Below are 24,982 nucleotides of genomic sequence, written 5' to 3' on the forward strand. Positions count from 1 at the left end.
ACCCCCCCCCCCCCCCCCCCCCCCCGCCCCCCCCCCCCCCCCCCCCCCCCCCCCCCCGCCCCGCCAGCCCCCCCCCCCCCCCCCCCCCCCCCCCCACCAGTCGGTCTGGTAAGACTGGCTATGTTATATATAATATTGCTACAACAAATATATTATATGTATACATATATTTAGGTGAAAATGAAGTCGGTGATTGCGCAAACGGATTATCGATGCTATATCTGCATGGTGAATAAAAGTGGCGCGAGGGTCCAGAAGAGTTGAGCCGCTTTTAGGACACCCTAAGGATGATGCCGGGCACTGAGCACATGCTCTGGACGGCTCAAAGTGCACATCACAGCCCGCAGCTCGGGTGGTGGCAGATTTCCCAGGGGATGCTTTAGCGCGCATCCCACTAAAAGCTAAAAGCCCCCTTCACCCGTCACGCGTTAGCCGCATCCAGGCACTTCCGAACCTTTGCAAATTGGCCAAGGCGTGGCGCAGGCAAGATTCATTTTCAAGGTGCTCGACCAACCGCATTGACTCAAGCCTTCAAAGGAATAAGGGTACTAAACTTGGCTTCATTCAGTAGGTAGCACGCACAAAGATTTTGCAGAAAATGAGCCTCATCGAGAGTGAGAACTTTGTAGCCCACGAGGTGCATGCAGGTACCGACCCGAGCTTTTATCAAAAAAGCTGTGCAACCGGGCCTCAAAACCAGGAAAGGAAGATGAGAATTAGAGTTAACAAAAAGTCTTTTATTCAGCTTATCCATCAAGAATGCAACCTTGTGTTGGTAAAAAATCTCTACTGCCTCTTATTCTGCCCGATTCTCATCGCGTGACCATTTTTTAATCTCTCTCTGCTAGGTACGGATTCGTTGAGTCATTGCCTTGGCTGTCTCCCCTCGTTTCTGCTTCTTTACCACCTGTTTACCTAGTCTATTCGCTCATCTTCACAACAGCTAATCAATTTTTACCCCAAACTTAGAAGTTAGTCAGCAAAACTCGACGCGTACACTCGTTCACAATAAAGCTCATCACCACCGTCCTTCATAGCTGTATCATTGCTCTTACCACAGCAAACACGTACTGGCGATGGGAACTATTAAGCGACCAATCTCAATTCAAATAGGATCCAGAAAATCCACAATAGAAAGCAGGGTTAAAACTATTTATTATGAATGTCATTCAATGAGTCATAATTCAAGTTATCTGCCCATAGCCATAGCTGACTTGCATCCAGAAGGTCCGAATCTACTAAGAATGATAGATCTCCGTTCCAGTCGAATGTATTGGCTGCTTCCAAAGTTGGTTGTTGCAATATCTCTTTAGTAGCTTCAATGTTTTCTACCCTGTCTCGGGACGCGGACGACATAGGTGTTGATTGAGAAATATGACGACCAAAAACTACACAGTGCTTCAATCAGTTCCATACCAAATCTCGGCAGATTTCTCTTACCTTCTCGAATTGGTTGAAATAAACTCTCACCGCCAGTAGAATTATGTCGCAAATTTGCTTCATCGATTCTGGGTGTAGCTGGCCCAACAATGGGCATTATATCCTCAATCGACCTGGAAGATCTATGTTGATCGAAGCTTACTACAGCGGGATGGTTAGTCCTTCCAATTATCAGGTCAGTTTCCAGCCGTAATACAACAGTAACAAGGCTGTCCAAAATGGAGAGACTCTGTGTGGAAATAAGATGCTGGTTGGAAGAGGAGGCGTTGCGGCACATGCGAATAATATGCATAACTCCTGTTTTTGCCCTAGAACTTATTGCTGTGATTGGATGTGAAAGGCATATAGCACAAAGTACCACTCCAGCAGTAAAAAGAGTTATTCCAATATGCATATCAGCGTGTGTTCGTCTAGAGGCATGCAAAGTGGATGAATATTTATATAACTCGGATATTTCCATTGCAGAATCAAGGAGCTGTTGGAGAGAGGTGTTGTTTCTCGTACTGGATGATCTAAATTTGCATTCTTTATCATTGTATTGGAAGGCCGCGGTACGATGAAGAATGATTTGTAAGTTGTCGTATGTAAGCTGAAGGTTCAATGCCTGCATCTGGAGTAGAGATATATGTTCTGAATCTTGGTCATAGCTTTCTAACTGGAGACTTTCGGGCAGGTCCTTCCGCCATTGGAGGAGCTGTTGATGAATAGTATAAACAGTTTCAGCTCGTTTTTGTTGCCTTCGTCGTCCGAGAAATAGTCCCATTATTCTATAAAGTTGGAACTTCCATTGGTGATACACTATCAGGGAATCTTCTGCATTCATCTGTTGGCCTAACTGGATATCAGACACCATGCCAACATCACAATCAGAGTCGTCAATAATGCATGGTCGACCAAAGGCAATAGCTGCGTATCTGGGTGGCAGTCATTAGTTACAAATGAGTTAAGTTAACATGGTAATTGAGAGAAAAGCAGGTGAGACTGTAGCTTACTTATCGAATACATCCAAAGCCCACCAAGTCCGTCGCCTCTCTTCCCGTTCAGCCAAGGAAATATCTTTCCATAGGCTCTCGCGATGTAACCCAATGACTTGGGCAATCTTAACGCCGCTACCTGAAATGCCCAATCCTGCATTGGGTCGACCGTTGAATAGAAAAAAGCTGCCAAGTAAAATGCATATTTGAACTGTCTCCAACGTAGAGCAGTTAACTATTTGTAGGAAACGGGTTTCGATATTCGCTAGAAGGTCTTTGGCAAGCTGCCGATAATTGACAGCGTTTTGGTTTGAAGGTGGCGCCAATGCCATGTAGTGAGCTCCAAGTGCTATTACTAGCATACATATCCAAACGAAGTCGCTGTCGTGGGAGGCTGACTGTTGATGGAGGAACTCTTTATATCTGCCTTTGAACGATTCTTCGTGAAAGACCTAAGGGCTGGGTCAGATCTGGAAGATAAGAAGATATGCGTATGCGTAACAGGTCCGAAAACCTTACCATCATGAACCAGTCAACAGAGAGAAAAAAGCTCCTCACAATGTTGTCCAGCACATCATCTGGAGGCAGCTCTACTCCAACCAGATCCCGCCAACTTCCGGGAACTGGGAGATCGGGATTTATTGGCTTAGCACCACCAGGCAAGGCAGATGTGTCATGTTCCAGGTACAGGTTTGAGCCTGTTTCGACAAACATCTATAAATTCATCCTTAGTATTTCATCATAATTTATCGAGATTATATCTCACCATTGTAGTTAAGTTTAAAATATTTGACTCCGGAGCGATGACTGTATCCTCGGAGCCAAGGCGATTAGTCTGATCATTTTTATGGGAATCGCTATCCCTTTTAGCAGGTGTTACTGTATCTGTTGTCCCGACATTTCGAGGAACGCATTCAACGCCTGCACGAATACATAATTGACACGGCCTCTCTGTATCGCACTGCAAGCCTATTAATATCTAGCTGAAAGAATCAGGCTTACACGAGGTAAAAAATAAATAAAAAAAGACGTACACCGAGTTTTCGTTCGCGGCACCTTTGACAGGCCGAAGAGACTTTTCGTCGCTTCCGGGGCGCGATCATCCTGATGAAAGCCTTCCGACGGAAATGCACAACTTTGCAAAGTTGGATCCAAACAGTAAATGTTGGATGGATTCTCCATTGAATTCTTAGAGCGAAGACGCTACAAATGACCCCACCTTAGGGCGACGTCACAGCTAGCCGTTAGTCATGACTACACACAGCGTGAAATCTTTGGTACGTGTATATCACTACAATTCTAAGGTAGAGGTCGGCATGCATAGGAACAATGCTCAAGTGTAAGAAGCAAGAAGAGAAGCCTGAAGCGATTTTAGCCAATGGAAAGAAGTAATATCACATGCCATCATGCACTTTCATGCTCTGGAATCGGGATTCCGAGTGTCGAATTACAGCTGAATATGATTAGACATCCGACATATGGCCAGCCAGAATGTTATGATCGCGCCATGTGCAATACATAATGATCAGATGGCACCTAATTTTCATAATAGAGCTCTTCCAAACACAATGCATACAATGCTATAATTAATCTACAGCATGCACGTTGTGAAAAAATAATTGAGTTGGCATAAAATTCAGCTCACAGTCGAAGAAACATTCAACGTGAAGATATTTGCACCATATCCATAGGATGCAGGTCAATTAAATAGAGATTCAACAACCTATAGTAGGGAACTTTATTTATATAAGCATCATGATAAAGACACCGAGAGTTCATGCCAACACCTACACTCTCACCGATCATCAGTATTGCCTATATACCAACCCAAATAATCTCCCTGCACCCATTTTCACATTCCCTTCACGCACTTTGTTGATGGACATGCACAAGAGGAGAATTATGAAAGTTGAGCAACCTCTTGGAGAAGTGTATTGGCGGCCAATTTTCCAAGATTATTCGATGCCAATGGAGAGTCGCCAGTCAGCACAAGTCTATCGCGATAAGTAGCGCCGTCTATGCCTCTATTGAGCGGTGTGACGCCGAGCTTTCGGAGCCGCTCGCCGACATACCATTCCATTTTGCCCGGAATATAGCCAATTTCGACATTTGCCTGGTCATCCAGGGTATCCGGAAAAACGTCGACTTGGTAACCCTCGTAGATAAACTTGCTACCCTCAGGTTTTCCAACATCGGCGGCGAGCATGCTGGCTGGCCCGTGACAGAGTGTAATGAAATAACGTTGGTTCTCATGAGCCCACCGAAGAACATTTCCAACAGTTGCCGAAAAGGGAATACCGTTTAGGACGCCGTGGCCGCCAGGAATAAACACAGCAAGGTAGGGAGTGTTCTTGGTAAAGCCTTTGCCCCATATGTCGTGAAGATTGAGTGGGCTTCGGATTTTTTCCTTGTACTTCTCGTATATAGCTTTGACCGACTCATCCTCGTTAGGGAAAGCCCACATCTCCAATTTAACAGGGTCGCCTGAAAGCGTAGCAATATCAATGTCGAATCCTGCAGCATCAAGATGAATCATAGGCAAAAGCATCTCCACAGGGTGATTGCCTGTCGAAAAAAATTCCCCATTTGCCATCTTGAGGTAACGCTCCTGTGTCGCAATCAAGAGCACCTTCCATTGACCGCCCTTGTATGCGTTAGGATAGTGTGCGCCATCAAAATCCGTCTTGGGTGCAGTGTATTGTGTAAGAGAATAAGGGGATGGGAACCAAGCATCAGCCTCAGCTGTGTCTCGAACGGGTTTGCGATCAGATGAGTTGGCCATTATGATTAGAAAACTGTTGCTGAGAAGCTATTCTCTTTTGTTGAAATATTAAAGATCTCGTGTTATCAGGGCTTATAATGCTTATTGATGATGGGATAGTCTTCCTTTATAAGTCAAAGCGGTTGGGCTAAACAAGATACTGAAAATATATGTAGGAAGCTGCGGAAAGTGAGGGGGTGTGTTCTAACTTCAGTGCTTGCACTCTGAGGGGATAGTTAGCCAAATCTTGTAGCCGGGCGATCCGATTTACACCAATGCCACAGATCCAGGTAGGCAAATTGGCAAGGTAGGGTAGCAAATAAACAAATTGGATCACATAGAGAGAATAAAGGGCTAGAAGTGACGTAGAGATTACGCCCACGCCCCCCCTAAAGCCTAGAACTTAGCCTAGATAATCCTCCTATTCTAACCTTCTTCACTCTTTGCACGGGAGTATTCTGCCACGCGGGGTACCCTCCTTCCGACGGAACACTTCCGAGTCTGGGACGCATCTAATACACTCCATCGTCTGTTAATTGCGGAGCTTCGGATCCTAGTCGCCGATCTCGTTGCAGCATACCTATACAAGTTGTCTTCAATCTACATTTATAAAGTTCTGATATTCTTAAATTCAGGTCTCTCGATATGAATGCTTTCGTCATTTGAATTAGCTCGCAAATATCAATAATATTATACTCGTATAATGTACATGTATCAGTTAGGGATTCAGATATTTAATTTTTTTTTTTGTCAGTGTATACTAAATTGGGCCCATCCCACGCAGTTATTGTTCAGCTTTAATGGTGGGGCAGGCAATTTAGATCACATCCTTTTCGCTCCGACGGAAGGTGTCTGTCTGTTGCCAAATGTTATAGCGCTAGCTTTCTTCCATCGGAGCTCTGTTTGCCTGGCATAGAGTATTCGTAAGAAGTATTGTTGGTATAAAATTTCCTAACATTTCTATATTATTAAAGCGCCATACATTACTTAATTAATAGTGTAAGGAGAGATTCGTAAAGTTTTAGCTCCCTAGTTCCTAGCCCCATAAGGCCTCTGATGCCCAATAAATCTGGCGATTAGGTCTTTAGGTCCAAATACTCGCCAGGTTCGAGACGAACCAATCGACTTGGGATTATATTCCGAGGTAGCCACAGAAAACTCATTACTCGCCACTTTTAGCATGCATCCTATAATCTGCCGTTTGGCTCGTAATAACTCGAACATCTATTGATCTATCTGGATTTATGTCAAGCGTCATACCATAATTATGTCTGAAATGTCGCCCCTGGCTGTCTTTTGGCCAGTAATATACAAGATTTGGTACGGCGATAACCAATCTAAATACAAGAAGAACATCGGATACATTGAAGACAGCTTCAGCGGTAATGCAGACTCTTACCGGACTCGTCGTCGTATAACAACACGTCCGCTCGAGACGATAAAAGTATCCTAAGGCTCCGAAGGAGGGGAAAGTAGGCAGTTGGAATTAGTTGAGAGCTTTAGGCGACGAGGCCACGATTAGCGTATAATCAAGCGTATATTCTGCAACGTACGTAACAGTTGTTAAATTACGCATGTAGATTTATGAGATGAAAAAGAATTGAGTCGGATGGGGTGTGTCTATGTAAGAGCCATCGAAGAAATCTCGTCTCATTACATCGATCTTCAATCTCCGTCGGAGCTCCTCAATGGCTCTTGATAGCCTTTAGTTAGATTGGTAATGCTAATTGGCCCTGTTCGACGTAATTGACGCCACTTGATACTCTTTGCTTTGTAATTGTCATCGGCTTTAAATATGGATGCAATAAAGTCCGAACACCAAAAACGGCATCTTGTAATATAACTAGAAATAATATTTCTTGATAGTCGTTCACTTTTCTGCCCAATTCAAGCCAAATATCCCTTACAACTCATCGATATGCAAAACAAAGCTCTTATTTTCAAGAAAATTCCTTCGGGCTTTCCTGTCCCTGGGGAACATCTTGTTGTTGAGCCAGTGGACGACAATGCGGAGAATGCAGCACCTCCAAACGGCCTTGTCCTAAAATCTCTTTATAGTAGCTTTGATCCTTACATGCGTCCTCGTATGCGGCCTGCAGAAGTCAAATCATATTCGCCGGCCTTTGCGCTCAATCAGCCAATCGAAAGTGCTACCATCGCCAAAGTGCTGCGATCCAACACTTCGGCTTTTCAGGAAGGAGATCTTGTGATTGGCCACCTCCCCATTCAGCAATTTAACACATTGGATGGTAGTCATGCGACCAAACTTCGTCGACTTGAGAATCCCCTCGGCATCGATGATATCCGCGTGTTTCTGGGGGCTCTTGGTATGCCAGGCCTTACAGCGTACTCTTCATTATTTGAGATAGGAAAGCCACAGAAAGGAGAGACGATTTTTGTTTCTGCTGCCAGCGGTGCTGTTGGCCAATTAGTTGGTCAGCTCGCAAAACATGAAGGGTTGAAAGTTATTGGGAGCGTTGGGTCCGACGAGAAGCTCGATTACATAACCCATGACCTTAACTTCGATGGAGGCTTCAACTACAAGAAGGAAAAGCCTGCAGATGCACTGGCCCGGCTTGCACCAGGCGGAATCGACATTTACTACGAAAATGTTGGGGGTGAACATCTGGAAGCCGCCCTTGACGTGTTGAAGGATTTCGGTCGTGTGATTGTCTGTGGTATGATTTCACAATATAATACGGCGTCATATCCTATTAAAAACATTAGCAATGTGCTATTCAAACGTCTGACTATGCGAGGGTTCATCGTCGGCGATGCAGGTATGGGTGACAAGTACGCTAAGGAACATCAAGACCGTCTCCAGCGGTGGATCAAAGATGGATCATTCAAGGCTCTTATCCACGACACGGAGGGTATTGAGAATGCAGCGGAGGGTCTCGTTGGAATCTTTCATGGAAATAATATGGGAAAGGCTGTTTTAAAGTTTTAAATTCTTGTAAATGAGATACTTCCTTGATAGAGCTTATACCGAACCACATGTGAAGGCTCTGAGCCCAAGGCAGAGTTGATAGCAAAAAGTGAGAGACAGAGAAGCGAATTTAAAATTTAGCTATCCGAAGATGTGATTAATACAATCTACAAACGAATTGAATCATTTGCCCACTCTCTGACATACAAAGGAAATTATAATTAATCAATAAACTTAACCCATGAATTGACACAAACAAGCTTACACTCATTCCTGTTACAGGCAATTTTCTAGTATTTTGTGTAATGACTTGGTTTTGGCTTCTAACTACAAAAATTACTCATTTATTTGGCTACATGATAAATTGTAAAGGCGACTACAAATAATTTCTAAAAATAAAGTCACAGTTATATCATTTATATTACAACTTGCCTTTTGTAATTGCGATAGCAAGCCTGGAGAATATGAAGAAATAGATTAGCATAATGTCCACTTATTAGCCTATTATTATGAAGCTATTTATTCATTTATTACATCCAATACTACTCCAGAATGTAACAGTAGTTGTTGCAACTAACTATTCTTGCCGCTAGCTAACACTTCTCCCCTTCTCTCAATACAGTAACCAGGAAGCCGGCGCTTCTCATTCGGCCGCTTAATATCCTTGTCGCATTGCGGGAGACTTTTTCTGTGGACAGCCCGGCTTCTTGACAACTCCGCGACATAGTCCGAATTCCCTAAGATAGACCACCTAATTTTTGTAAGCTTTACTTCACAGTACGTAGCTGTGCGGGGTGCTAAATAGTGGTACGGTGCTTTAAATTTCATAGTTGGATTTGAAAGAGATAATTATCCTATACCTATTCAAATTGATCCATTCCTATGACAATAGGGGTTTTTGAAAGTTATCATTTTCGCAACCTATAGCTTGCATACACCATCCTTAGCATGCAATTTCGATTGGGCTTTTGGGGTGGTCTTCTGGCCTGCGCTCAAGCTACGAGCGCGACTCTACAGATCATACCTGGGGCAACATGGACAGCAGCATGTCTCTCCTTTACCTATCACTCCTCTTATTACCCGTAAAAAAGAATCTTGTTTCTTGAGTTTCACTAACAGGTGATGATTAGTCCAACGGCTTACACATGCAGGCGCATGGCGGGGGTCTCATCAAAGTCGACGATACCTTTTACTTGGTGGGCGAGGATCACACGAACGGGGCTGCATTCCAGAACATCAACTGTTATTCATCGAAAGATTTGGTGCAGTGGGACTACCTGGGCGCACTACTCTCGCTCACTAATACCACTGGCGACTTAGGATCCAGTCGTGTTGTCGAAAGGCCCAAGGTGCTGTGGAATGAGCGCACGGGGAAGTATGTAATGTGGATGCACATTGACAGCAGTAGCTATAGCGAGGCAAAAGTCGGCGTCGCTGTCGGTGATACAGTTTGCGGCAAGTATGAATATCTCACTAGCTTCCAGCCACTAGGCTTTCAGAGTCGAGATATGGGTCTGTTTCAAGATGACGATGGGACGGCGTACCTGCTATCAGAAGATGTATGTTCTCTCCTTTCGAAATTTTACAAATCATTGTAACGAGGTGAAATAACTGTTGATGTAACAATGTAGCGAGCTAATGGCCTTCGCATCGACCGTCTATCTGATGACTATCTAACAGTCGTCAATGCGACGTACCTATGGCCAGACCATATTGAAGCGCCAGCTATGCTCAAAATGAACAACCGTTATTATATGTTTGGTAGCCATCTGACTGGATGGACGCCAAACGACAACGTGTTTGCAACATCAACATCAATTACAGGGCCTTGGAGCCCTTGGACAATTTTCGCCCAGAGCGGGACACTTACCTATCAGTCTCAGACCAATTACGTGCTGAAGATCAGCGACTCTGAGGCCTTCTATCTTGGTGATCGCTGGGTCCCAAGCAACCTTGGCAGCAGCTCTTACATCTGGCTTCCACTCAACATATCTGAGGCATCTGCGAATATGGCATATTTTCCCAGCTGGGTCCCTAACGTAAGCGAAGCAATGGCACAAGGCTCTTGGACACTATCTCCTCCAAATAACTACTACGAAGGTGAAACAGGCACATATGCCAATGGAGCACAGACTGTCAGCTGCTCAAGCTGCTCGGGCGCTGGATCGGCGGGATGGTTGGGAGGCCCATCAAATGGTACGGTTACTTTCGATCAGATATGGAGCAACGATGATACCGTGACAACAATCACCATACAATATAGGAACGGTGATTCGACACCAAGATTTGGCGCAGTTGTTGTCAACGGTATCACTCCTGTCAAGCTCGAGTACCTGCCGAGTGGCTCTGGTGTCTCTAATAGTACCCTGCACACAATTCTTCAAAAAGGAAACAATATCCTGACATTCGGTGGTGCTGGAAATGCCACTTACGCGGCCGATATCGATCGATTGATCGTTCCTGTATCATAAAATAGTAGGACTTTAATGGTATGGTGAGTTGATAGGAGGCAAAAACATAAAAATCACATAGTCTAAATTGAAGAAGGTGGAATTAGTACCCAGAGCTAGTATTCTATTAGACGTCGTATGTGTGCCATTTGATCCCTACTGTTCTTCGGATCTTCATGCCTAGTGGCTTGTTTCTATTACAAGAAAAGATATATGTTGGCCAGAAGATTAAAATATGATTTGCACATCAATCTAGATCAATTCTCTAAAAAGAAATATGCCAAACACAGTATGCAATGGTTAGAAGCTGTGAGCCATATATTGAGACTCAATATCAACTATTGGGCCTACCCTACTACAAAGCAGGAGAGCCAGCTCACTTGATTCCGATAGTTTAAACGCCGTGTCAAGCATTGATTTGATCTATAACTAGTAGTCGGATAAAAAGAAGAAGAAAAGGCAACTTGCGATCCTAAACAATTAGGAGTTATTCAGCGATATGACTGTAATTGATAGTAGAAGTCCCTGCGTGCATCTAAAGCCTAGTACACGTAGCGGAAATTGGGGTTTTCCTGATCAGTTAGATCCTCAAAGGCTAGATCATGTGAGATCTCAGCGAAGAGAGCATCCTTGCGGCGGTTCCTCGCCATAAGTGTCACCCGAGTCAAGACGATCAAGAAAATGTACGTCCCGTAAATAGCGCAGTGTACAACAAATCCAGTGAGGTACCTTGGGGCATCTCTTTGTTGGAAGATTTGCGGAGCAACCATATTACCGACAGCCCATCCTACAAAGACCATTGTCATTGTAACTCCTTTCTTGGTTTGTCCAGCAATGTTTCGCGTAACAAGAGAGATAATCATATTGCCTTGAGCAAGAAAGAACTGAGTGCAATAGAAAGCGATGAGCATACCTCCAGCATTACCTGAGTTAGGGATGACGACAAGAATCACAATAGTGCCGGCAATGGCAGGCAGCGTCCACAGCTATGCGCTGGTCAGCATGTACCTTACGGTCATGTTATTTCGAGACTTACAAGCATTATTAGGCAGGTTTGCCCAGTCTTTTGAGAGGCCTGTGCGGATCCAATCATGACAAGAATAGTAACTGCGCCTTGTGCAATATTTAGGAGATTGGTCTGGAGTAAAGTGAAACCAAATTCTTTGATGATGAGATTAGAAAAGACCCCAAGACCACCGATGACGAGGTTGGCTACTGTGATGAGCATCGTGCAGCACCACACGAATGGATCAGTCAGGGCTTCAACAACTTGATACCTCTTGTACTTCTTGTTCTGGATGCCCGTTTCGTTCTCGCGCACACGTTCAATCATCAGCTTCTTTTCTTCCTCGGTGTAACACTTTGCCTTCATGGGGCTGTCAGGCAAGAATATGGCAATGCAAAAAGACCAAACGACAGTCGCTAGGCCGAGCACTAGGAAGAGAAGCTGCCAATTCTTTATCGGTCCATTGGTGAAATATGAGACGCCGAAAGCGAGAAGACCACCGACCTGTCTCATCTTTAGTTGGAAAACGTGACATATTACGGGCCTGCACCTACCATAAGCTGTAATCCCGTCATGCAATACCACAGAGAGTTTAAGAGCGATTGTTCTGATCTCGTGTACCACATTGATGTACTTTAAGCTGTTAGGAGGGCAGAAGAATGAATAAGGCCAAAACGAAATGCGACTCACAGCAGCATCATTGCCGGCTGTATACAGCTCTCAAAGAAACCGAGCAAGAATCTCACAGCCATGAGAGAGGCGAAGTTTGATGAAGCAGCGGAGCAAGCCACGACAGCGCCCCAGCAAAAGACATTGACAGCTAGCACTTTTGCTAGTGGTAACTTCTGTAGGAGGAAGTTTTGCGGGTACTCGCCAACGAGAATGCCCATGTAGAGAATAGTTCCGAGCCAAGAGTACTGCCCAGAGATGTTAACAGATTCTCCTTGAAGATGGGTGGTTTAACAAGGTATTGGGGGTTTCGAAGAGCAAATCTTTTTGGGATTCGATCTACTACCACGAAGCTATTTGTAGAGATGAAGGAGGGGGACCAAAAAGAAGAAGAAAAGAAAGAAAAAAGGAAGAAGAAATCGAGGACTCTTACTTGTTGGCCCACGAGATTCGCGTCTTTCTGGATACCCATGATAGAGGAAAAGTTAAGTGTTCCTTTATCCAGGGATTGACAAAAATATGTTACAAGCTGGATTGCAAGGATACGACGGTTGATCTTCCAAAATATGCGCTTATTGGTAGCTGCATCAATCTCAATTGTAGTATCGCCAAGATAGCGGCTCGTCTCCTCATCTCCTTTGCTAAAATATTCAACGGCCTTGGCCTCTACCTTAACAGCGTCCTCGCGGTCGCCCATCGGCGAGGCATCGAGCTCTTTGGATCCCGTCATGATGGGATTGCGCCTGGCCTGAAAATGTGTCCAAAGGCTAAGGCTGTTTAATGAATGCGTGGTCACGGTGTGCTGTTGTCCATAATCTCTATAATCTCGTGCCACATCAACTTGATATACGATATTCGAGGAAGTCCGAGCGAAGATCTCACATCTCTCCGCATTCACTGTGGAGTTGGCGACAGCGGACACTCCCGAGACTTCCTCCGCACCCCTATGGCTATCGAGCTATGTCTGACCCACAATACGCCAAACTTTACAATTTGGGCATGGTTAGCTCTAGCCGATCGGTTGTTTCTGGATAAAGGACCTAAGAGAGCATCTGAATGATATTGGAAATGTTTGAGAAATCTCAGAAGTGAAATGGGAATATTTTTCAAGACGGTTAGTACAGTCTAGTGTCTTCAACGTGGTTCCTGGGTAAATGATGGATCAATTTCTGCTAAACTATCGTAATTTCATTCTATTTTTCTTGCGCTGACACTCGATCATGGTCAACTCGCTAGCTTATTGATAAACGAAGGTCTCGCTAAGGTTGATCTCTATTACTAGATAACCCTTTTCTTATTTTTGAGAGTAACCGCTTCATAAGCAATAGGCAGCTCTGGATATTCCGACTCTGGGGCTATTAGGGCCACACGTCCCAGCTAGCCATTGTTAACTGCCACTGAGAAGCATGCAATTGCCACTTTGTGCACAACGAACTTCTTGTCGAATAGTAGTGGCTGCCAAAAAAAAAAAAAAAAGTAAAATGTAAACAGCATAAGAGCAGCATCAATACCTAGGTAGCATGAACTACTCGACGTGATTTATAGGACGACTAAAAGGTAGATGTAGCTATACGCTAGAAATTAGCGAATAGCGCATTAATAACATTTAACGTCCTCCTCCCGGCCAACTATCAATTAGTCATTCAACACTTTTTCAGCCCGTCAAGCATTCCTCCGCATATAGGCGAAGCTCAGCAGTATGGTAAAGCTGGATTTGAGCAGCTTCCCGGTATAAAACCTTGGCTAGTTTTTGCCAGGTCAACCTCAAATATCTGCGCTGAAGGATCTAACAAGTGGTCGATGATGTGGAGGATGCCCTATTAGATACCAGTCAACTTGTACATTTAACGGCGTAAACCATTGCCTTACATTTGTAGTTGGAATATCCGCTTCAGTGACAGAGGAAACCCTATTCAGGATAAGTGTCCCGTCAACGATCTGCGCTCCAACAAAAAGGAAAGTCCCTGTCTGAAAGCGTGTGTACGTAGAGTTAAAATTCTCGACCATAAGCTTAGAATTCGGCACGTAGTGGTGCTGTAGTAAATTTCCAAGCCACCATTTACCCTTTGGGGTAGCCGCAAACGTAGAGTAGTATGCTCCCGTATTCTTAAATGCTGTGTTTGAAGGGGCGAAGAAGGTGTAAGACCAAGAAGGAGCCGCATCGAAAGCTTCAGTAAACCCTATTGATTCATCAGCAGCTGTATCATAAGCAGCGAGAAACAGCGTCAATTACGCATACCAGCGCATTCGTTTAGCACTTCCACTAATATGCTTAAGTCATCTCTTGACTTAACAACGTCCAACAGCGTTCTGATACTGGGGTCCCTGGGAGGGATGTAAGTTCCAGACGGAGATGGGAAATATTCCAACGGGTCGTGATCAACAATATCAGCGGAGGCGAGACTTTCCAAGAGGGAGAGTAAAAATACTATGTGACGTTTCACCATGCTTGCCAAGTTATGTATCTTGGAATTGCCCAATATCAGAGGAATCGATATGTAAAAATGTCTTCTGGGCGCTGGTTCAGGATGAAGAGTGGTCTTTAGGCGGAAACTGGCCCCAAATGCACTGTATGCGGAGAAGCGCTGGAGGTTAGCGAGTTCTACCCCCGGAAGACCCCGCGCAAAACCCCGGACAAGGTTCAAAGTGTCTGGACCAAAGGCCGAAACTTTAGCATAGTTTCATCGTCTCGGGACAATTTCAGGCCCGGTAAGGAGGAGGAACAACATTACCAGTCGTCTAATTGTGACATACGAGTAGAGTGGCTACTAAAGGGTAAGGAATAGTGACTATGAAATATGGTACTTTTGAGGGAGTGATTATATGTCCCGTCAGAAATTTTAGACTTTAGGACCGCAGTTATTCAAACCTGTCTCTGCACCAACAATGTTGGTCACAACGATATTTGTTGGACTGCTGGCTGTACCATGCTTAGGCAGTATAAATCCAGCAAAACCTCAAATGGGTAAGTGCAACTATCACCATAGCAGGGATAACAACAACTAAACTTCTCCAGGATGGAATTCCTGGAACACATTCAAGAGCAATATAAATGAGACGTTAATCAAGTCAAGCGCAAAGAGCCTGGTGGACACTGGCCTAGCTCAGGCTGGCTACAAGTATGTTAACCTGGACGACGGGTGGCAAGCTTTCACGCGAGATTCCTCAGGCCACCAACAGCCGAACTCTACCAAATTCCCCAATGGCATTAGAGCACTGGCAGATTTCGTGCATCACTTGGGACTTAAAATCGGCATATACAGGTGAGTCGGTGATCTACACCTATCCGAGACTCAACCTACTAATACTGAGCCGTTCAAGCGACTCGGGCATATATGATTGTGCCTTTTACCCTGGAAGCTATGGCTATGAGGAAAGGGATGCTGCTACTTACGCGTCATGGACGATAGATTATCTAAAGCTGGATAACTGCGGCAGCTTCCAAGCAGGCACACTTTCTCCTCAAGAGCGTTTCCTGCGCATGGGTGATGCCTTGAACCGATCAGGTCGCGACATCTTCTACTCGCTTTGTCAATGGGGAAATCAATTTCCGTGGCATTGGGCATCTTTTTCAGATAGCTATAGAATCTCCGGTGACATTAAGAGTGCATTTGGCGAAGATAGTAGTGGTGTTTGTCGATCTGCTTACTGTCTAAATACCGGTTATGCCGGCGTTAGTGTATTGACAATGATCCGCAAGATGCGGGAATTATCACGATTTCAGAGACCTGGGTCATGGGGTAAGTTATAATTCTCGATTATCCAATGAAGAATTATCATTTGACTTGATCTAGGTGACATGGACATGCTCGAGATTGGTACTGGAACCATGAACTTATATCAAGAGCAGACCCATTTTTCTTTCTGGGCTGCACTCAAGTCACCGTTGATCATTGGCGCTAACATCAACACGATCAATAAGATGTCTCTGAACATCCTGATGAACAAAGAGATTATTGCAATCTCTCAGGATGACGCCGGTGTAGCAGTTAACTACCTGCCAGACCTATCAACGGAGAGCAAGGTCCAAGTTTGGGGCGGGCCTCTTGCGTCTGGGAAGTCACGCTATGTAGTATTGGCTCTTAACTATGGACTGAACGCCACAAACATCACAATTCCTCTCAGTGAATTGCCTGGATTGAATGGATTCAAGTTAGGCAAGTATTCTGTGAGAGAGGTTTGGGCTGGAAAGGATTACCGTTATGGGGGCAACATACTCATGCTAGAAAATGTAGCTTTGAACCAGACAAAAGTGTTGGTTTTCTCAGAAAGATGACTGAAGAGTTAGGTAGAGACTTGATATAGCACAGCGATTTAACTTTCATAATTTCTTGCGGTCTCACTTTGTTCAAAGTAGTGGTAGTCAAGCGTTGTCTATCGCTTGTCAGAGCCGAATTCCAAGGTGCAGAGACAGCCAAGGATAACAGTTTGTATCTCTCGAACCTGGAACCAATCAAAGCTATAGTAGACTATCAAGGACATCTCTCCCAAGTCATATATATTTCCTCCTATATAAACTAATAAGCTGTATATTCCGACATTTATAAGCGGGTGATACAACTGCCACTTTACGAAGAAAAGGGACAAAGGGGTTAGGGAAGGGCAAGAATGGTCAAAGTTCAAATATTAGATCCACAATTTTTATTTTTGGTCAATTAATTACTGTGCTTAAGCTGAGTTGATCATGCCTGTTCCATTCGGCCCAATTGCACCGCCTCCCCAGATAGTCCTCCCGTCGTCATTGATGAACTGACCCTTCCTGTCGTAGGACCAGATCAAATCGCCCCAGCTTGGATGGTCGTCAGGGCTACTTGTGCCGGCTATATTGTGGGGTTAGTTAAAGTTCGTCCAACTGTTCGTGTTGACTCTACTTACGGTTGCCTTCACCTCCGAGACCATTGATCGTGTGTTTCATTTTGGTAGTATAGGGCGCGTGAAGACCGCGTTTGACAACATACTGGTAGTACAAAATCTGGATCAGGGTCAATACAAGGCTCAAAAAGTTGCGTTTCATCGAAAAAAAACGTACATCCCAAACTTTGGGAGGTGGCTTGGCGACTCCCCGACTGATGTTAGACGGCAAGGCCCAAGGCCCGTTAATTAGAATTGCCTCACATCGGTAGAACTTAGGATCGTAAGGCACATCATAACCTAAGTTATACTTGGCTGTGTATTCCGCGGCTTTGAGTAGAAGGTTGTCTCCAAGTGAGTACACGTCTGTTCCCTGTGACTGCATAACCCTAGCCGCTTCTGCAGTCCAGCCTAGGGCACCTTGTGCATGGCCCTGGTCGCGGCCGGTTTCTGCACCTTGTCCCGTTTCTGATTGAAAGTTACCATATATTCCAGCGCAAAGATCGTTTTGAAAAGCGTATACTGCGTAGTTGTACTATTATTATTCATTAGTCGCGGCCATAGTGTCTCGTTTGGTAATTGAGAAGTGGAAGCTCACCAATGTAACATCATCCAGATAAACGGCAAAGGACAGCAGGACCTTGATGCTAACCATGCCGTAGTTCGCCTGGCCAATAATGATGGACTGCCTTGCGAACAGCCAGTAGAGTTGATTCGAGAATCCGTTTCCACCTGAAGGCTTCGCTCCCGCTTCAATCCAGCCTCCTTCCCATCGCATGATTTCCGCCGCATTGGCAAACATGTCTCCTTCCAGTCCGACGAGAAGAGAGGTATCAGTGCCGATGATGGAAGTCAAATTCGTGCCCCAAGCGTCCAGAATCGTGGTGGATAGATCCCAGTGGCTTTCGTTCTTCGTTATATACCACATTAGTGCGTTTTGATAGGCTGCTCGCACATCGTTGCTGAAGGTCGTGTAGTTATTGCTACATCCACCTCGACAGATGACACTTTTTGGACCTTGTATAGCGTACTAGGGTAGTAGAGAATGAGCTTCAGTTTACGTGAATGGAACTTCAAATCTGCGGGTACGTCCAACCTACCGAGGCTTGGGAGAAGGAATCTACGCGAAATTTCTCATACACTGATTTCCATGGCTCTTGTCCATTCAATACTCCCAATCTGATTCGCTCGAGATCGTCATGGGTATGCCAAAGTCCCGGATGTGTAAACTCGCCGACATGCTTTTTAGATCCAAGGACTTGTGGGACAATCGGGACAGGCCCATTGAGCACAGGAAGTCCATTCAGTGGCCCTGTGGCTACGACAATATGTATCAACAGCCCAATCGCTGCTGCCACACACGCAAAGGTAAACCGCACGAGAACCATATTGATGCCGAAGATCTTATCTCCAAGTGTCAGATTTGATAAGGGCTCTCATATCAAACAGAAGAAGAAGAAGAAGCAAAGACCTGAGCTGGATGTAGGGGCGATATTACCTGTAATATTGCTATGTATAGCCAATTTCTGTCCGTCACTAAGCTGAGATCCTATAAACCAACAATATCCACGCTGGATACCATCCCTTGTGTTGTTTTCCACCTTTTCTCCACATCTTCCCCCACACGCGAGGGTCAATTTAGCGTACCGGCCTCCGGCTAAAGTCCCGGACCAAGGCCCGATATCAATCATCAAATGGTCAGCAGCTTCATTTCGGCCCGGGAATCTAGCAATGGCAGCATGGTAGGCATAGTGGATCTCAGCTGGCTTAGTCAAGGGTGGCAGGGCCGTATTGTCTAAACGTAGAAATGGCAGACTACCGAAGTACTCCATGCTGGCCTGGTTCCGAATCTAGATCTGATCCTACTACAGAGCCCGTGGACGAAAGTTTTTGATGGTTTTCAAGATCAAGAGGAGCTACTCAAAGTAATCTGCAAAAAAAAAAAAAAAAAAAAAAAAAAAAAAAAAAAAAAAAAAAATTGGATCATCGTCTCGGCCTAGTGTTAATACAACAAACAGGATAGAGGGCATTCAGGATGAATGGTATACACAAACGACGACGGGGGGAAGAACGAGGAGATGAAACAGAAGAGGCCCCTGTGAGAACAAAGGTACAATTCCATGACGCACTAAACTATCTGATTCTCAGTACTTACTTTCTAAACAGAAGAGCGATAATCTTCCGAACGGAGTTGGCAGCCGAAATCATTTCTCTGAGGACAAAACATCATCGATTCTGAGCGGACTGGAGTTCATACACGAGCTATACTCAGACTCAGCTGCTGCAAAGATATGGGGAATCGCTCAAAGAGATTTAAACAAGGTATGAATAACTGTTCAAGTATTTGCAAGGTCTGAATGGCAGTCGAGTACTGATCCAGCAGGTAGCCTGTAGCACCAACGTTGTATCCGGAGTATACAAAACCAGGTGGCGTTAAATACATCTATCGCGAACTCGAGTTTTGGACGTCCGGTTTCTTTCCAGGCTCGCTCCACGTGCTTCTTGAAAGGCAGAGGAGGTTTGGCCATGTTCTCGAGCGCCAGGCACCTGGGAAATCTAGTATATCACCACATGTTTTACAGCTTGAATTTGCGTGCCGGTGGTGGACAGTGAACCTGCATAGTAATTCGCAGCTAGAGGGAACACACGATCTCGGCTTTATGATCGCGCCTTGGGCACGACGCCAATGGGAACTTCACCACGATACCCAGTCATTTGCGACCATGATAAGCGCGGCCAAAACACTGGCCATGCGCTTCAACCCCATCGTGGGAGCTATAAGATCCTGGGACAACTGTCAGACCAAGGTTTATTCATTCAAAGATTTGAATGCTGATTTTCTAGTCATTATTGTATGTATTTTTTCCATCATCCCCCCCATCCCCCACCTTTTCGATTCACTATTCGTTTTGCTAAACTATTTCCTTCAGGACAATTTGATGAATCTCGATATCGTCTTCTGGGCTGCAGCTCAAACCAACGATAACGCAATGTTCAACATCGCGCTGTCCCATGCCAAGCTCAGTCAGCGTGAACTTGTTCGATTGGATTCAACAACAAGTCATTTGGTCAATTTTGACCCCGCGACCGGTACGGTCAAAGAGCGACTGACAAACCAGGGAATGGGCCACGAGTCTTGCTGGGCACGTGGTCAAGCTTGGGCAATCACGGGCTTTGCCCAGACCTACAACTGGACAGGCGATGTTTCATTTCTCAAGACATCGAAGGACTGCGCAGATTACTTTCTGGCAAATCTTCCAGAGACGTTGATTCCTCCGTGGGATTTCGATGCGCCAAAGGACGGCAAGCAGCCCACGGATACGAGCGCTGCGGTCATCGCGGCGTATGGGATGCTACTGATTCACGAATCACTGGCCGCTTACGGAGATAGCTCCGAGTATCTTACCTCTGCGCTCCGGATTTTGAACGCGGTATGCGCACATCACCTGAATCCTCCAGCAAAGTTTGTTGTACAAAAATTAGAGGTTGAGACGGTTGAGCATGGTGCGAGCCTCGAGCAAGGAGCGGTGACTGTTGATCTTGGGGACGGCGAGACCATCTTGAACGGGGCTACGATCAATAATTTCGAGTTCGCGCCACGCAGATGGGCAAATCATGGGCTCGTATATGCGGATTACTTCTTTCTCCTCTGCGGGAACAAGCTTTTAGAGATGGGTATCGGACAGCTCATCCTGAGAGCTAAATAATTTGGCTGCTGTACCCATCAGAGATAGAGCCTCCACTGTGTTCATTACTTCCTATGAATGTACACACGCGTGCTCGCTTATACATAATATCCGTTTCAAAGGCATAGCTATGGCAGATATATGGTTCAGCAATCGGCATTAGACTCTTTTGGTTACACTTCATAGTTAATTTCTGAACTCTTCTATAGAACGCTCCAGGGCTTTTCAGGCGCCTAACTATTTCATACTCAAATCCCATAAGCACGGTACTTCTATAGTATATATAACGCTCTAAGACATTGTTTGGTCCTTACCGTCGTGCTGAGAGAACATGCTGATTCTTTGGTTTGGTAGAAAAGAATACTCTAGATAGGAATTGAGCTGCTCGAAGCCTGGTGCTGTCACGGCATCCATGCCCGGCGGTCCCGGATTATCGTATATAGCGCTTGGTATAGCAAATACCGAAGGAGGGTCGGGTAGGCTCCTCGTCATTGGCATTGGAGAAGGCATTCTCGTCTGAGCGCCACTATCGGCTTGAGGCTGGAAAGCCAATGGAAGAGGCGGGAAAGCAAGAGATATACTGTCTGGAGAGCCTTCTTCGTCAGGATTGATAGAAATATTCGCAGGTTTGGCTCCAGCAGGGATGCCAAGATGGGCCGATCGTATGCTGGGTCCATCATCAGAGAAGCCCTGTTGACGTGTTGCAGCGTTACTTGCTTTTACACTGTTACTCAGAGAGTACGCTGCCTCCCTGATATCTAGAGGCTCGGCTCCCTGTTGCCGAGCCTGGTCAAGGCGAACGGCAAACTTGGATGCCAAATTGTCAGGAGCAGCGGTTGTTGTGTGCGGCCCATTGCATCTTCTCGAAATCTCCCCTAGGCTACTTATCAATGATTCAAACTCTGGGGCCAGTGGACAACTGTAGTGGATGGCGTGGGCCAGAAGCATCCGGCCGCAAATGAACAGGCAGAAGGCGAATTGCGGATTTGTAAGAATTGAGGAGCACTGAAGAAACTTGTCGGCAATGATTGCCACTTCTGTTGCTGCAGCGAGGCAAGTCTCGGCGCTAGAAGCAGAGGGGAGTCTTATGGTTGTGGCCTGCCATTCTGCGGATGGGTATGCGATTCCTTGGTGCAAAAGCACTACCGCGGTGTTATGGGTGATATGGGCAAGAGTCAGGTTTGGATCCATAATCCCATCGTTCAATACGCAAGCTTCTCGCCATCGCTCCGGGAGAAAAAGCTTCCATCTGAGGCAAGTGCGGTCAGTATCTCTTGTGCAGTGTGATATATCAGGTGCCATCAATGAAGACTTACTGCACCAGTCTTAGGTCTAACTGCTTGAATTTCATCAGCCAGAGCTGCACGTCCCGCATCTTGGACACGTCCACAGCTTGTTGCAGGAAAAATGTAGTGACCAGACTGAGACTTTCTGTTGCCTCGATGCAATACGCGAACCCTCCCAACGAGGAGGGGTCCTCTTCTTCTGGTCGCGCCGTTGGAAGGGCACCTGCTGTGTTTGCCGACTGATCCGCGATGCCGAAGTAGGGAGTGGGTGTCTTCAGTGGCTCACCCTCCTCCCACAGTGCACCTTCGCATGGGAGTCTTCGCTTCACGTCCGCGCTTGTCAGAGAGCAGTTCCAGCCAGTTGCGATGCTGCAGAAACGATCCATGAGAAATACATTCCAAAATATCCGGCGTCTCTCCTCGACCTCTTTCCAGCTCTTGCATGGTGGGAGGAATGCGATTCGCTTGATGAAAGCTCCTGAAGGTGAGTGGCCTTCCTCGTCTTCGATGCTTAGTTGAAGCTGCTCAGTCGTCCGCGCCATGCTTCCTACGATGGACCAAGCCGAGGGTCCGCGCCCACTCCCAATCTAGCATTGTGTGAGAGGATAAACCATGTAGCTAAGAATAGGATGCACCTTACAACGTCGAAGGCGCATATAATCAGCGCCTGCAGGTTCTCAACCGAGAAGGACTCCATACTCCTTATTATCACTATCTGACGGCACCGCCTTGCGTATCTCGATCGTGCCTCCGGCTCTTCAAGTCGCGGATCGTGCGAAAATCGCACGCATAGCGAGACAATAGCGTGAAATATTGTCGTCAGTCGCTGCCGTTTGGAGGGGGTTGCCATCCTCTCGCGGAATTCACGGACATGCAACATTGGGATCCAGGGATGAATCCGGGCGAAGTATATTTCAACAAGGGTATCGATGAGATCATCAGGTGGAAGCTCCACATCGTGACCGAATTCTCCTGACTCGCCGCGCTGTACCTTTGGCCGCTCTTCTTGAATTCTCCTTCGCTTTGGAGAAGGGTTATCATAACCAGAAGAGTCGCCCGTGCCTTGGTTCGCTAGCGAAGAAAGCGTATCTTTTAGCCTAAGTGTTTGTTCCCTTAAGCTGCTTTCTTCGCTGTCCAGTCCATGGCCTGGAGAGCATCCAGAATCGGACGGAAGCTGCTGTATTCCAAGGGAGTCTAAGCATTTCCAAACCTGCTGCCATAGGACACCTTGCCCAAGGAACATATTCTCCAGGGTCGCTGTCGCATATAAGTTAATTGCCTTCTTTTTTTACTGCCCAAAGTAAATGCGCGCCAGCTTACTAACTCGCCGTGTGAGATGCTCAATAGCGCCCATTCGCACACCAGGTTTCGACTTCTTCTCATCGTAAACACACTCAAAATCTACCGATTGAATTCAGTCATCTCGCCTCGGACAACCCATAATCCATGGGGTAAAACACACGGTATTTGAGACACTGATCACATGGCTGCTGACGACTGCATCGTGCCTTTTTCCGGCGACATAACTGGCAGCTGGGGCAGGATTCAGACGTTGACGTTACCCAGCACGTTGTTTGGTTAGCACTTACGCTGGTCCTTCATCCTTGGTAATTGTCTTGCGCTTCTTTGTGTTATTGCTCGACGCGAAATCCTCATCGGCGACCGACAATTCGTCGTCTATATCGTCTAATTCGTTCATATTCATCTTCACGATCTTCTCTTCTCATCTCCCGCCTGGCGATGTATTCGCGGTCGAAACCGGTGTGGTCTTGAGATGTCCACACACCATCTTGCATGTTTGTCCCCGCTTTGCGATCAACAGAGCAACTTGTGCTAAGCGGGGGAAGTCTGGGGTAGCGTTGCTTTGCTGGCTAACGGCCCTCGGCCAAATGCTCGGAGTACAGTCCCGTGTCTAAAGTAGCGAGCAAAGTCGGCTACCCTATATGAAATCCACTAAATCTGACATGTTATAATTTCCAAAACAATGTGAGAAGCCCTACATTAAATATTTTTGCAATCTTGATGTACAAGAGGAACTTGGATTGTAAAGAAAAGACGAAACATAACTAAGGTATTCATGGTTAGCTCTTGAGAAGAGGCTAATGGCGCAATTGCTCTATATAGGTACTTCGCTTATATGAACAAAGTAGCTATCACCGCGTGTTCTTCTAGAATAATCCCCTTCTTTTCTTTCTCAATTCTATTTCTGCCAGCCCTTTCATAACATCTATGGCTTTGCTGCATGGTTGCTGGCAGTGCGTCATCAATGAAAACTCCAAGTAGCTTTTATAATATTAACAAGCTGGCTCTTGATAGGTACATCACAGTTCTAGAGAATAATAATAGTCAGACATCCGCGTACGGCATATGTTCAGCAGCCCTTCATACTATTTTATAACAATTTAAAAATTCTCTTCACAACTCCCTCTTGTTGTAGTTTTCATTTGTTAGTAATTTACTTTGGTATAATCTTGGAAGAATATATGTTAAGAAACCCACTAGTGGATACCATTACCCAATAAAAGCTACCCAGATTATCTGACAGTAATAGCTCGAAGTACCTCTGCTCGGCTGTTAGGGATCTGACTCATTATAGCTGAGAGTATGCCGGCTAGATGCTGTATAGCGACAGATACGCATGGGAAACCCTTGTCATATACCCCGTAATCCCCTTCTTATTTCTTCGACTCTTTCGCGGGGTAGTACCATTGGTAATCTCTGCGGACCGAGATTCGCTCCGATATAGACTGTAGGGTTTGTTAAAGCTCATCATGGCTGGTGACAGAGTTTCTATATGTGATTCCAAACCAACTATCCGGTCTAGCCATTCGCTCATTCCAAGTATGAGCCATAGCTAGATTACGAAGCTGATGGAGAATAGTTGTCGAGAAATTCGAGTATAAGTAAAACAGTAATCCCTGAGTGAAATG

General features: G+C 45.6%; 10 protein-coding genes across 10 annotated transcripts; 4 read left to right on the top strand and 6 right to left on the bottom strand.

The window, feature by feature from the left end:
- Window positions 1-1,149: 1,149 nt before the first annotated feature.
- Window positions 1,150-3,517, bottom strand: GGI43DRAFT_426323 (transcription factor domain-containing protein; the record flags this gene model as incomplete). The annotated part of the gene is made up of 6 exons (XM_083208626.1): window positions 1,150-1,388; window positions 1,441-2,354; window positions 2,433-2,866; window positions 2,934-3,128; window positions 3,181-3,375; window positions 3,449-3,517. The coding sequence occupies 6 exons, from the start codon at window positions 3,515-3,517 to the stop codon at window positions 1,150-1,152; spliced, it is 2,046 nt and encodes a 681-aa protein (XP_083055449.1).
- Window positions 3,518-4,079: 562 nt separating this feature from the next.
- GGI43DRAFT_418287 (class I glutamine amidotransferase-like protein) lies at window positions 4,080-5,557 on the bottom strand. Its single transcript, XM_083207525.1, has one exon. It carries the CDS (start codon window positions 5,194-5,196, stop codon window positions 4,315-4,317), a length of 882 nt encoding a protein of 293 aa, XP_083055450.1. The 5' UTR covers window positions 5,197-5,557; the 3' UTR covers window positions 4,080-4,314.
- A 1,668-nt stretch (window positions 5,558-7,225) lies between these two features.
- Window positions 7,226-8,162, top strand: GGI43DRAFT_418289 (MDR family NADP-dependent oxidoreductase). Its single transcript, XM_083207526.1, has one exon. The coding sequence runs from the start codon at window positions 7,250-7,252 to the stop codon at window positions 8,123-8,125; it is 876 nt and encodes a 291-aa protein (XP_083055451.1). The 5' UTR covers window positions 7,226-7,249; the 3' UTR covers window positions 8,126-8,162.
- Window positions 8,163-8,757: 595 nt separating this feature from the next.
- GGI43DRAFT_275811 (glycosyl hydrolase) lies at window positions 8,758-10,671 on the top strand. Its single transcript, XM_083201151.1, has 3 exons — window positions 8,758-9,148; window positions 9,235-9,663; window positions 9,736-10,671. The coding sequence occupies exons 1-3, from the start codon at window positions 9,053-9,055 to the stop codon at window positions 10,573-10,575; spliced, it is 1,365 nt and encodes a 454-aa protein (XP_083055452.1). The 5' UTR covers window positions 8,758-9,052; the 3' UTR covers window positions 10,576-10,671.
- A 31-nt stretch (window positions 10,672-10,702) lies between these two features.
- Window positions 10,703-13,126, bottom strand: GGI43DRAFT_418292 (major facilitator superfamily domain-containing protein). Its single transcript, XM_083207527.1, has 5 exons — window positions 12,663-13,126; window positions 12,251-12,477; window positions 12,115-12,193; window positions 11,591-12,064; window positions 10,703-11,540 (listed from the first exon to the last, which is right to left on the bottom strand). Exons 1-5 carry the CDS (start codon window positions 12,957-12,959, stop codon window positions 11,097-11,099), a joined length of 1,521 nt encoding a protein of 506 aa, XP_083055453.1. The 5' UTR covers window positions 12,960-13,126; the 3' UTR covers window positions 10,703-11,096.
- A 609-nt stretch (window positions 13,127-13,735) lies between these two features.
- GGI43DRAFT_418293 (FAS1 domain-containing protein) lies at window positions 13,736-14,757 on the bottom strand. Its single transcript, XM_083207528.1, has 3 exons — window positions 14,469-14,757; window positions 14,099-14,409; window positions 13,736-14,046 (listed from the first exon to the last, which is right to left on the bottom strand). The coding sequence occupies exons 1-3, from the start codon at window positions 14,674-14,676 to the stop codon at window positions 13,921-13,923; spliced, it is 645 nt and encodes a 214-aa protein (XP_083055454.1). The 5' UTR covers window positions 14,677-14,757; the 3' UTR covers window positions 13,736-13,920.
- Window positions 14,758-15,115: 358 nt separating this feature from the next.
- On the top strand, window positions 15,116-16,505 carry GGI43DRAFT_426329 (glycoside hydrolase superfamily; the record flags this gene model as incomplete). The annotated part of the gene is made up of 4 exons (XM_083208627.1): window positions 15,116-15,194; window positions 15,246-15,492; window positions 15,551-15,969; window positions 16,024-16,505. The coding sequence occupies 4 exons, from the start codon at window positions 15,116-15,118 to the stop codon at window positions 16,503-16,505; spliced, it is 1,227 nt and encodes a 408-aa protein (XP_083055455.1).
- Window positions 16,506-16,853: 348 nt separating this feature from the next.
- On the bottom strand, window positions 16,854-18,609 carry GGI43DRAFT_275848 (chondroitin AC/alginate lyase). The gene is made up of 5 exons (XM_083201152.1): window positions 18,181-18,609; window positions 17,679-18,110; window positions 17,259-17,615; window positions 17,105-17,201; window positions 16,854-17,049 (listed from the first exon to the last, which is right to left on the bottom strand). Exons 1-5 carry the CDS (start codon window positions 18,466-18,468, stop codon window positions 16,898-16,900), a joined length of 1,326 nt encoding a protein of 441 aa, XP_083055456.1. The 5' UTR covers window positions 18,469-18,609; the 3' UTR covers window positions 16,854-16,897.
- Window positions 18,610-19,060: 451 nt separating this feature from the next.
- On the top strand, window positions 19,061-20,922 carry GGI43DRAFT_275933 (Six-hairpin glycosidase-like protein). The gene is made up of 3 exons (XM_083201153.1): window positions 19,061-19,190; window positions 19,247-19,402; window positions 19,468-20,922. The coding sequence occupies exons 1-3, from the start codon at window positions 19,116-19,118 to the stop codon at window positions 20,785-20,787; spliced, it is 1,551 nt and encodes a 516-aa protein (XP_083055457.1). The 5' UTR covers window positions 19,061-19,115; the 3' UTR covers window positions 20,788-20,922.
- Window positions 20,923-21,057: 135 nt separating this feature from the next.
- GGI43DRAFT_388629 (uncharacterized protein) lies at window positions 21,058-23,757 on the bottom strand (the record flags this gene model as incomplete). The annotated part of the gene is made up of 6 exons (XM_083204093.1): window positions 21,058-22,015; window positions 22,083-22,639; window positions 22,693-23,309; window positions 23,373-23,453; window positions 23,515-23,585; window positions 23,642-23,757. The coding sequence occupies 6 exons, from the start codon at window positions 23,755-23,757 to the stop codon at window positions 21,058-21,060; spliced, it is 2,400 nt and encodes a 799-aa protein (XP_083055458.1).
- Between the last annotated feature and the right edge of the window lie 1,225 nt (window positions 23,758-24,982).

This window comes from Trichoderma evansii, assembly GCF_050947405.1.
Source record: "Trichoderma evansii strain SZMC 28006 chromosome Unknown GGI43scaffold_35, whole genome shotgun sequence".
Taxonomy (NCBI): Eukaryota; Fungi; Ascomycota; class Sordariomycetes; order Hypocreales; family Hypocreaceae; genus Trichoderma; species Trichoderma evansii.

What these genes read in the sequence shown, in the direction of transcription:
- GGI43DRAFT_418289 (XM_083207526.1), top strand. Translation starts at nt 7,250, where the DNA reads ATGCGTCCTCGTATGCGGCCTGCAGAAGTCAAATCATATTCGCCGGCC.
- GGI43DRAFT_275848 (XM_083201152.1), bottom strand. Translation starts at nt 18,468, where the DNA reads ATGGTTCTCGTGCGGTTTACCTTTGCGTGTGTGGCAGCAGCGATTGGG. An exon ending in ATTCCTTCTCCCAAGCCTCG is followed by an intron (nt 18,111 to 18,180) that starts GTAGGTTGGACG and finishes CTACTACCCTAG; the next exon opens with TACGCTATACAAGGTCCAAA. An exon ending in TCTCGGAGGTGAAGGCAACC is followed by an intron (nt 17,050 to 17,104) that starts GTAAGTAGAGTC and finishes CCCACAATATAG; the next exon opens with CCGGCACAAGTAGCCCTGAC.
- GGI43DRAFT_418292 (XM_083207527.1), bottom strand. Translation starts at nt 12,959, where the DNA reads ATGACGGGATCCAAAGAGCTCGATGCCTCGCCGATGGGCGACCGCGAG. An exon ending in CGAATCTCGTGGGCCAACAA is followed by an intron (nt 12,478 to 12,662) that starts GTAAGAGTCCTC and finishes ATCTCTGGGCAG; the next exon opens with TACTCTTGGCTCGGAACTAT. An exon ending in CAGCCGGCAATGATGCTGCT is followed by an intron (nt 12,194 to 12,250) that starts GTGAGTCGCATT and finishes AACAGCTTAAAG; the next exon opens with TACATCAATGTGGTACACGA.
- GGI43DRAFT_275933 (XM_083201153.1), top strand. Translation starts at nt 19,116, where the DNA reads ATGAATGGTATACACAAACGACGACGGGGGGAAGAACGAGGAGATGAA. An exon ending in AGGCCCCTGTGAGAACAAAG is followed by an intron (nt 19,191 to 19,246) that starts GTACAATTCCAT and finishes CTTTCTAAACAG; the next exon opens with AAGAGCGATAATCTTCCGAA. An exon ending in CTCAAAGAGATTTAAACAAG is followed by an intron (nt 19,403 to 19,467) that starts GTATGAATAACT and finishes TCCAGCAGGTAG; the next exon opens with CCTGTAGCACCAACGTTGTA.
- GGI43DRAFT_418293 (XM_083207528.1), bottom strand. Translation starts at nt 14,676, where the DNA reads ATGGTGAAACGTCACATAGTATTTTTACTCTCCCTCTTGGAAAGTCTC. An exon ending in AGTGCTAAACGAATGCGCTG is followed by an intron (nt 14,410 to 14,468) that starts GTATGCGTAATT and finishes ATGAATCAATAG; the next exon opens with GGTTTACTGAAGCTTTCGAT. An exon ending in CGGATATTCCAACTACAAAT is followed by an intron (nt 14,047 to 14,098) that starts GTAAGGCAATGG and finishes GGTATCTAATAG; the next exon opens with GGCATCCTCCACATCATCGA.
- GGI43DRAFT_275811 (XM_083201151.1), top strand. Translation starts at nt 9,053, where the DNA reads ATGCAATTTCGATTGGGCTTTTGGGGTGGTCTTCTGGCCTGCGCTCAA. An exon ending in CTGGGGCAACATGGACAGCA is followed by an intron (nt 9,149 to 9,234) that starts GCATGTCTCTCC and finishes GGTGATGATTAG; the next exon opens with TCCAACGGCTTACACATGCA. An exon ending in CGTACCTGCTATCAGAAGAT is followed by an intron (nt 9,664 to 9,735) that starts GTATGTTCTCTC and finishes GTAACAATGTAG; the next exon opens with CGAGCTAATGGCCTTCGCAT.
- GGI43DRAFT_418287 (XM_083207525.1), bottom strand. Translation starts at nt 5,196, where the DNA reads ATGGCCAACTCATCTGATCGCAAACCCGTTCGAGACACAGCTGAGGCT.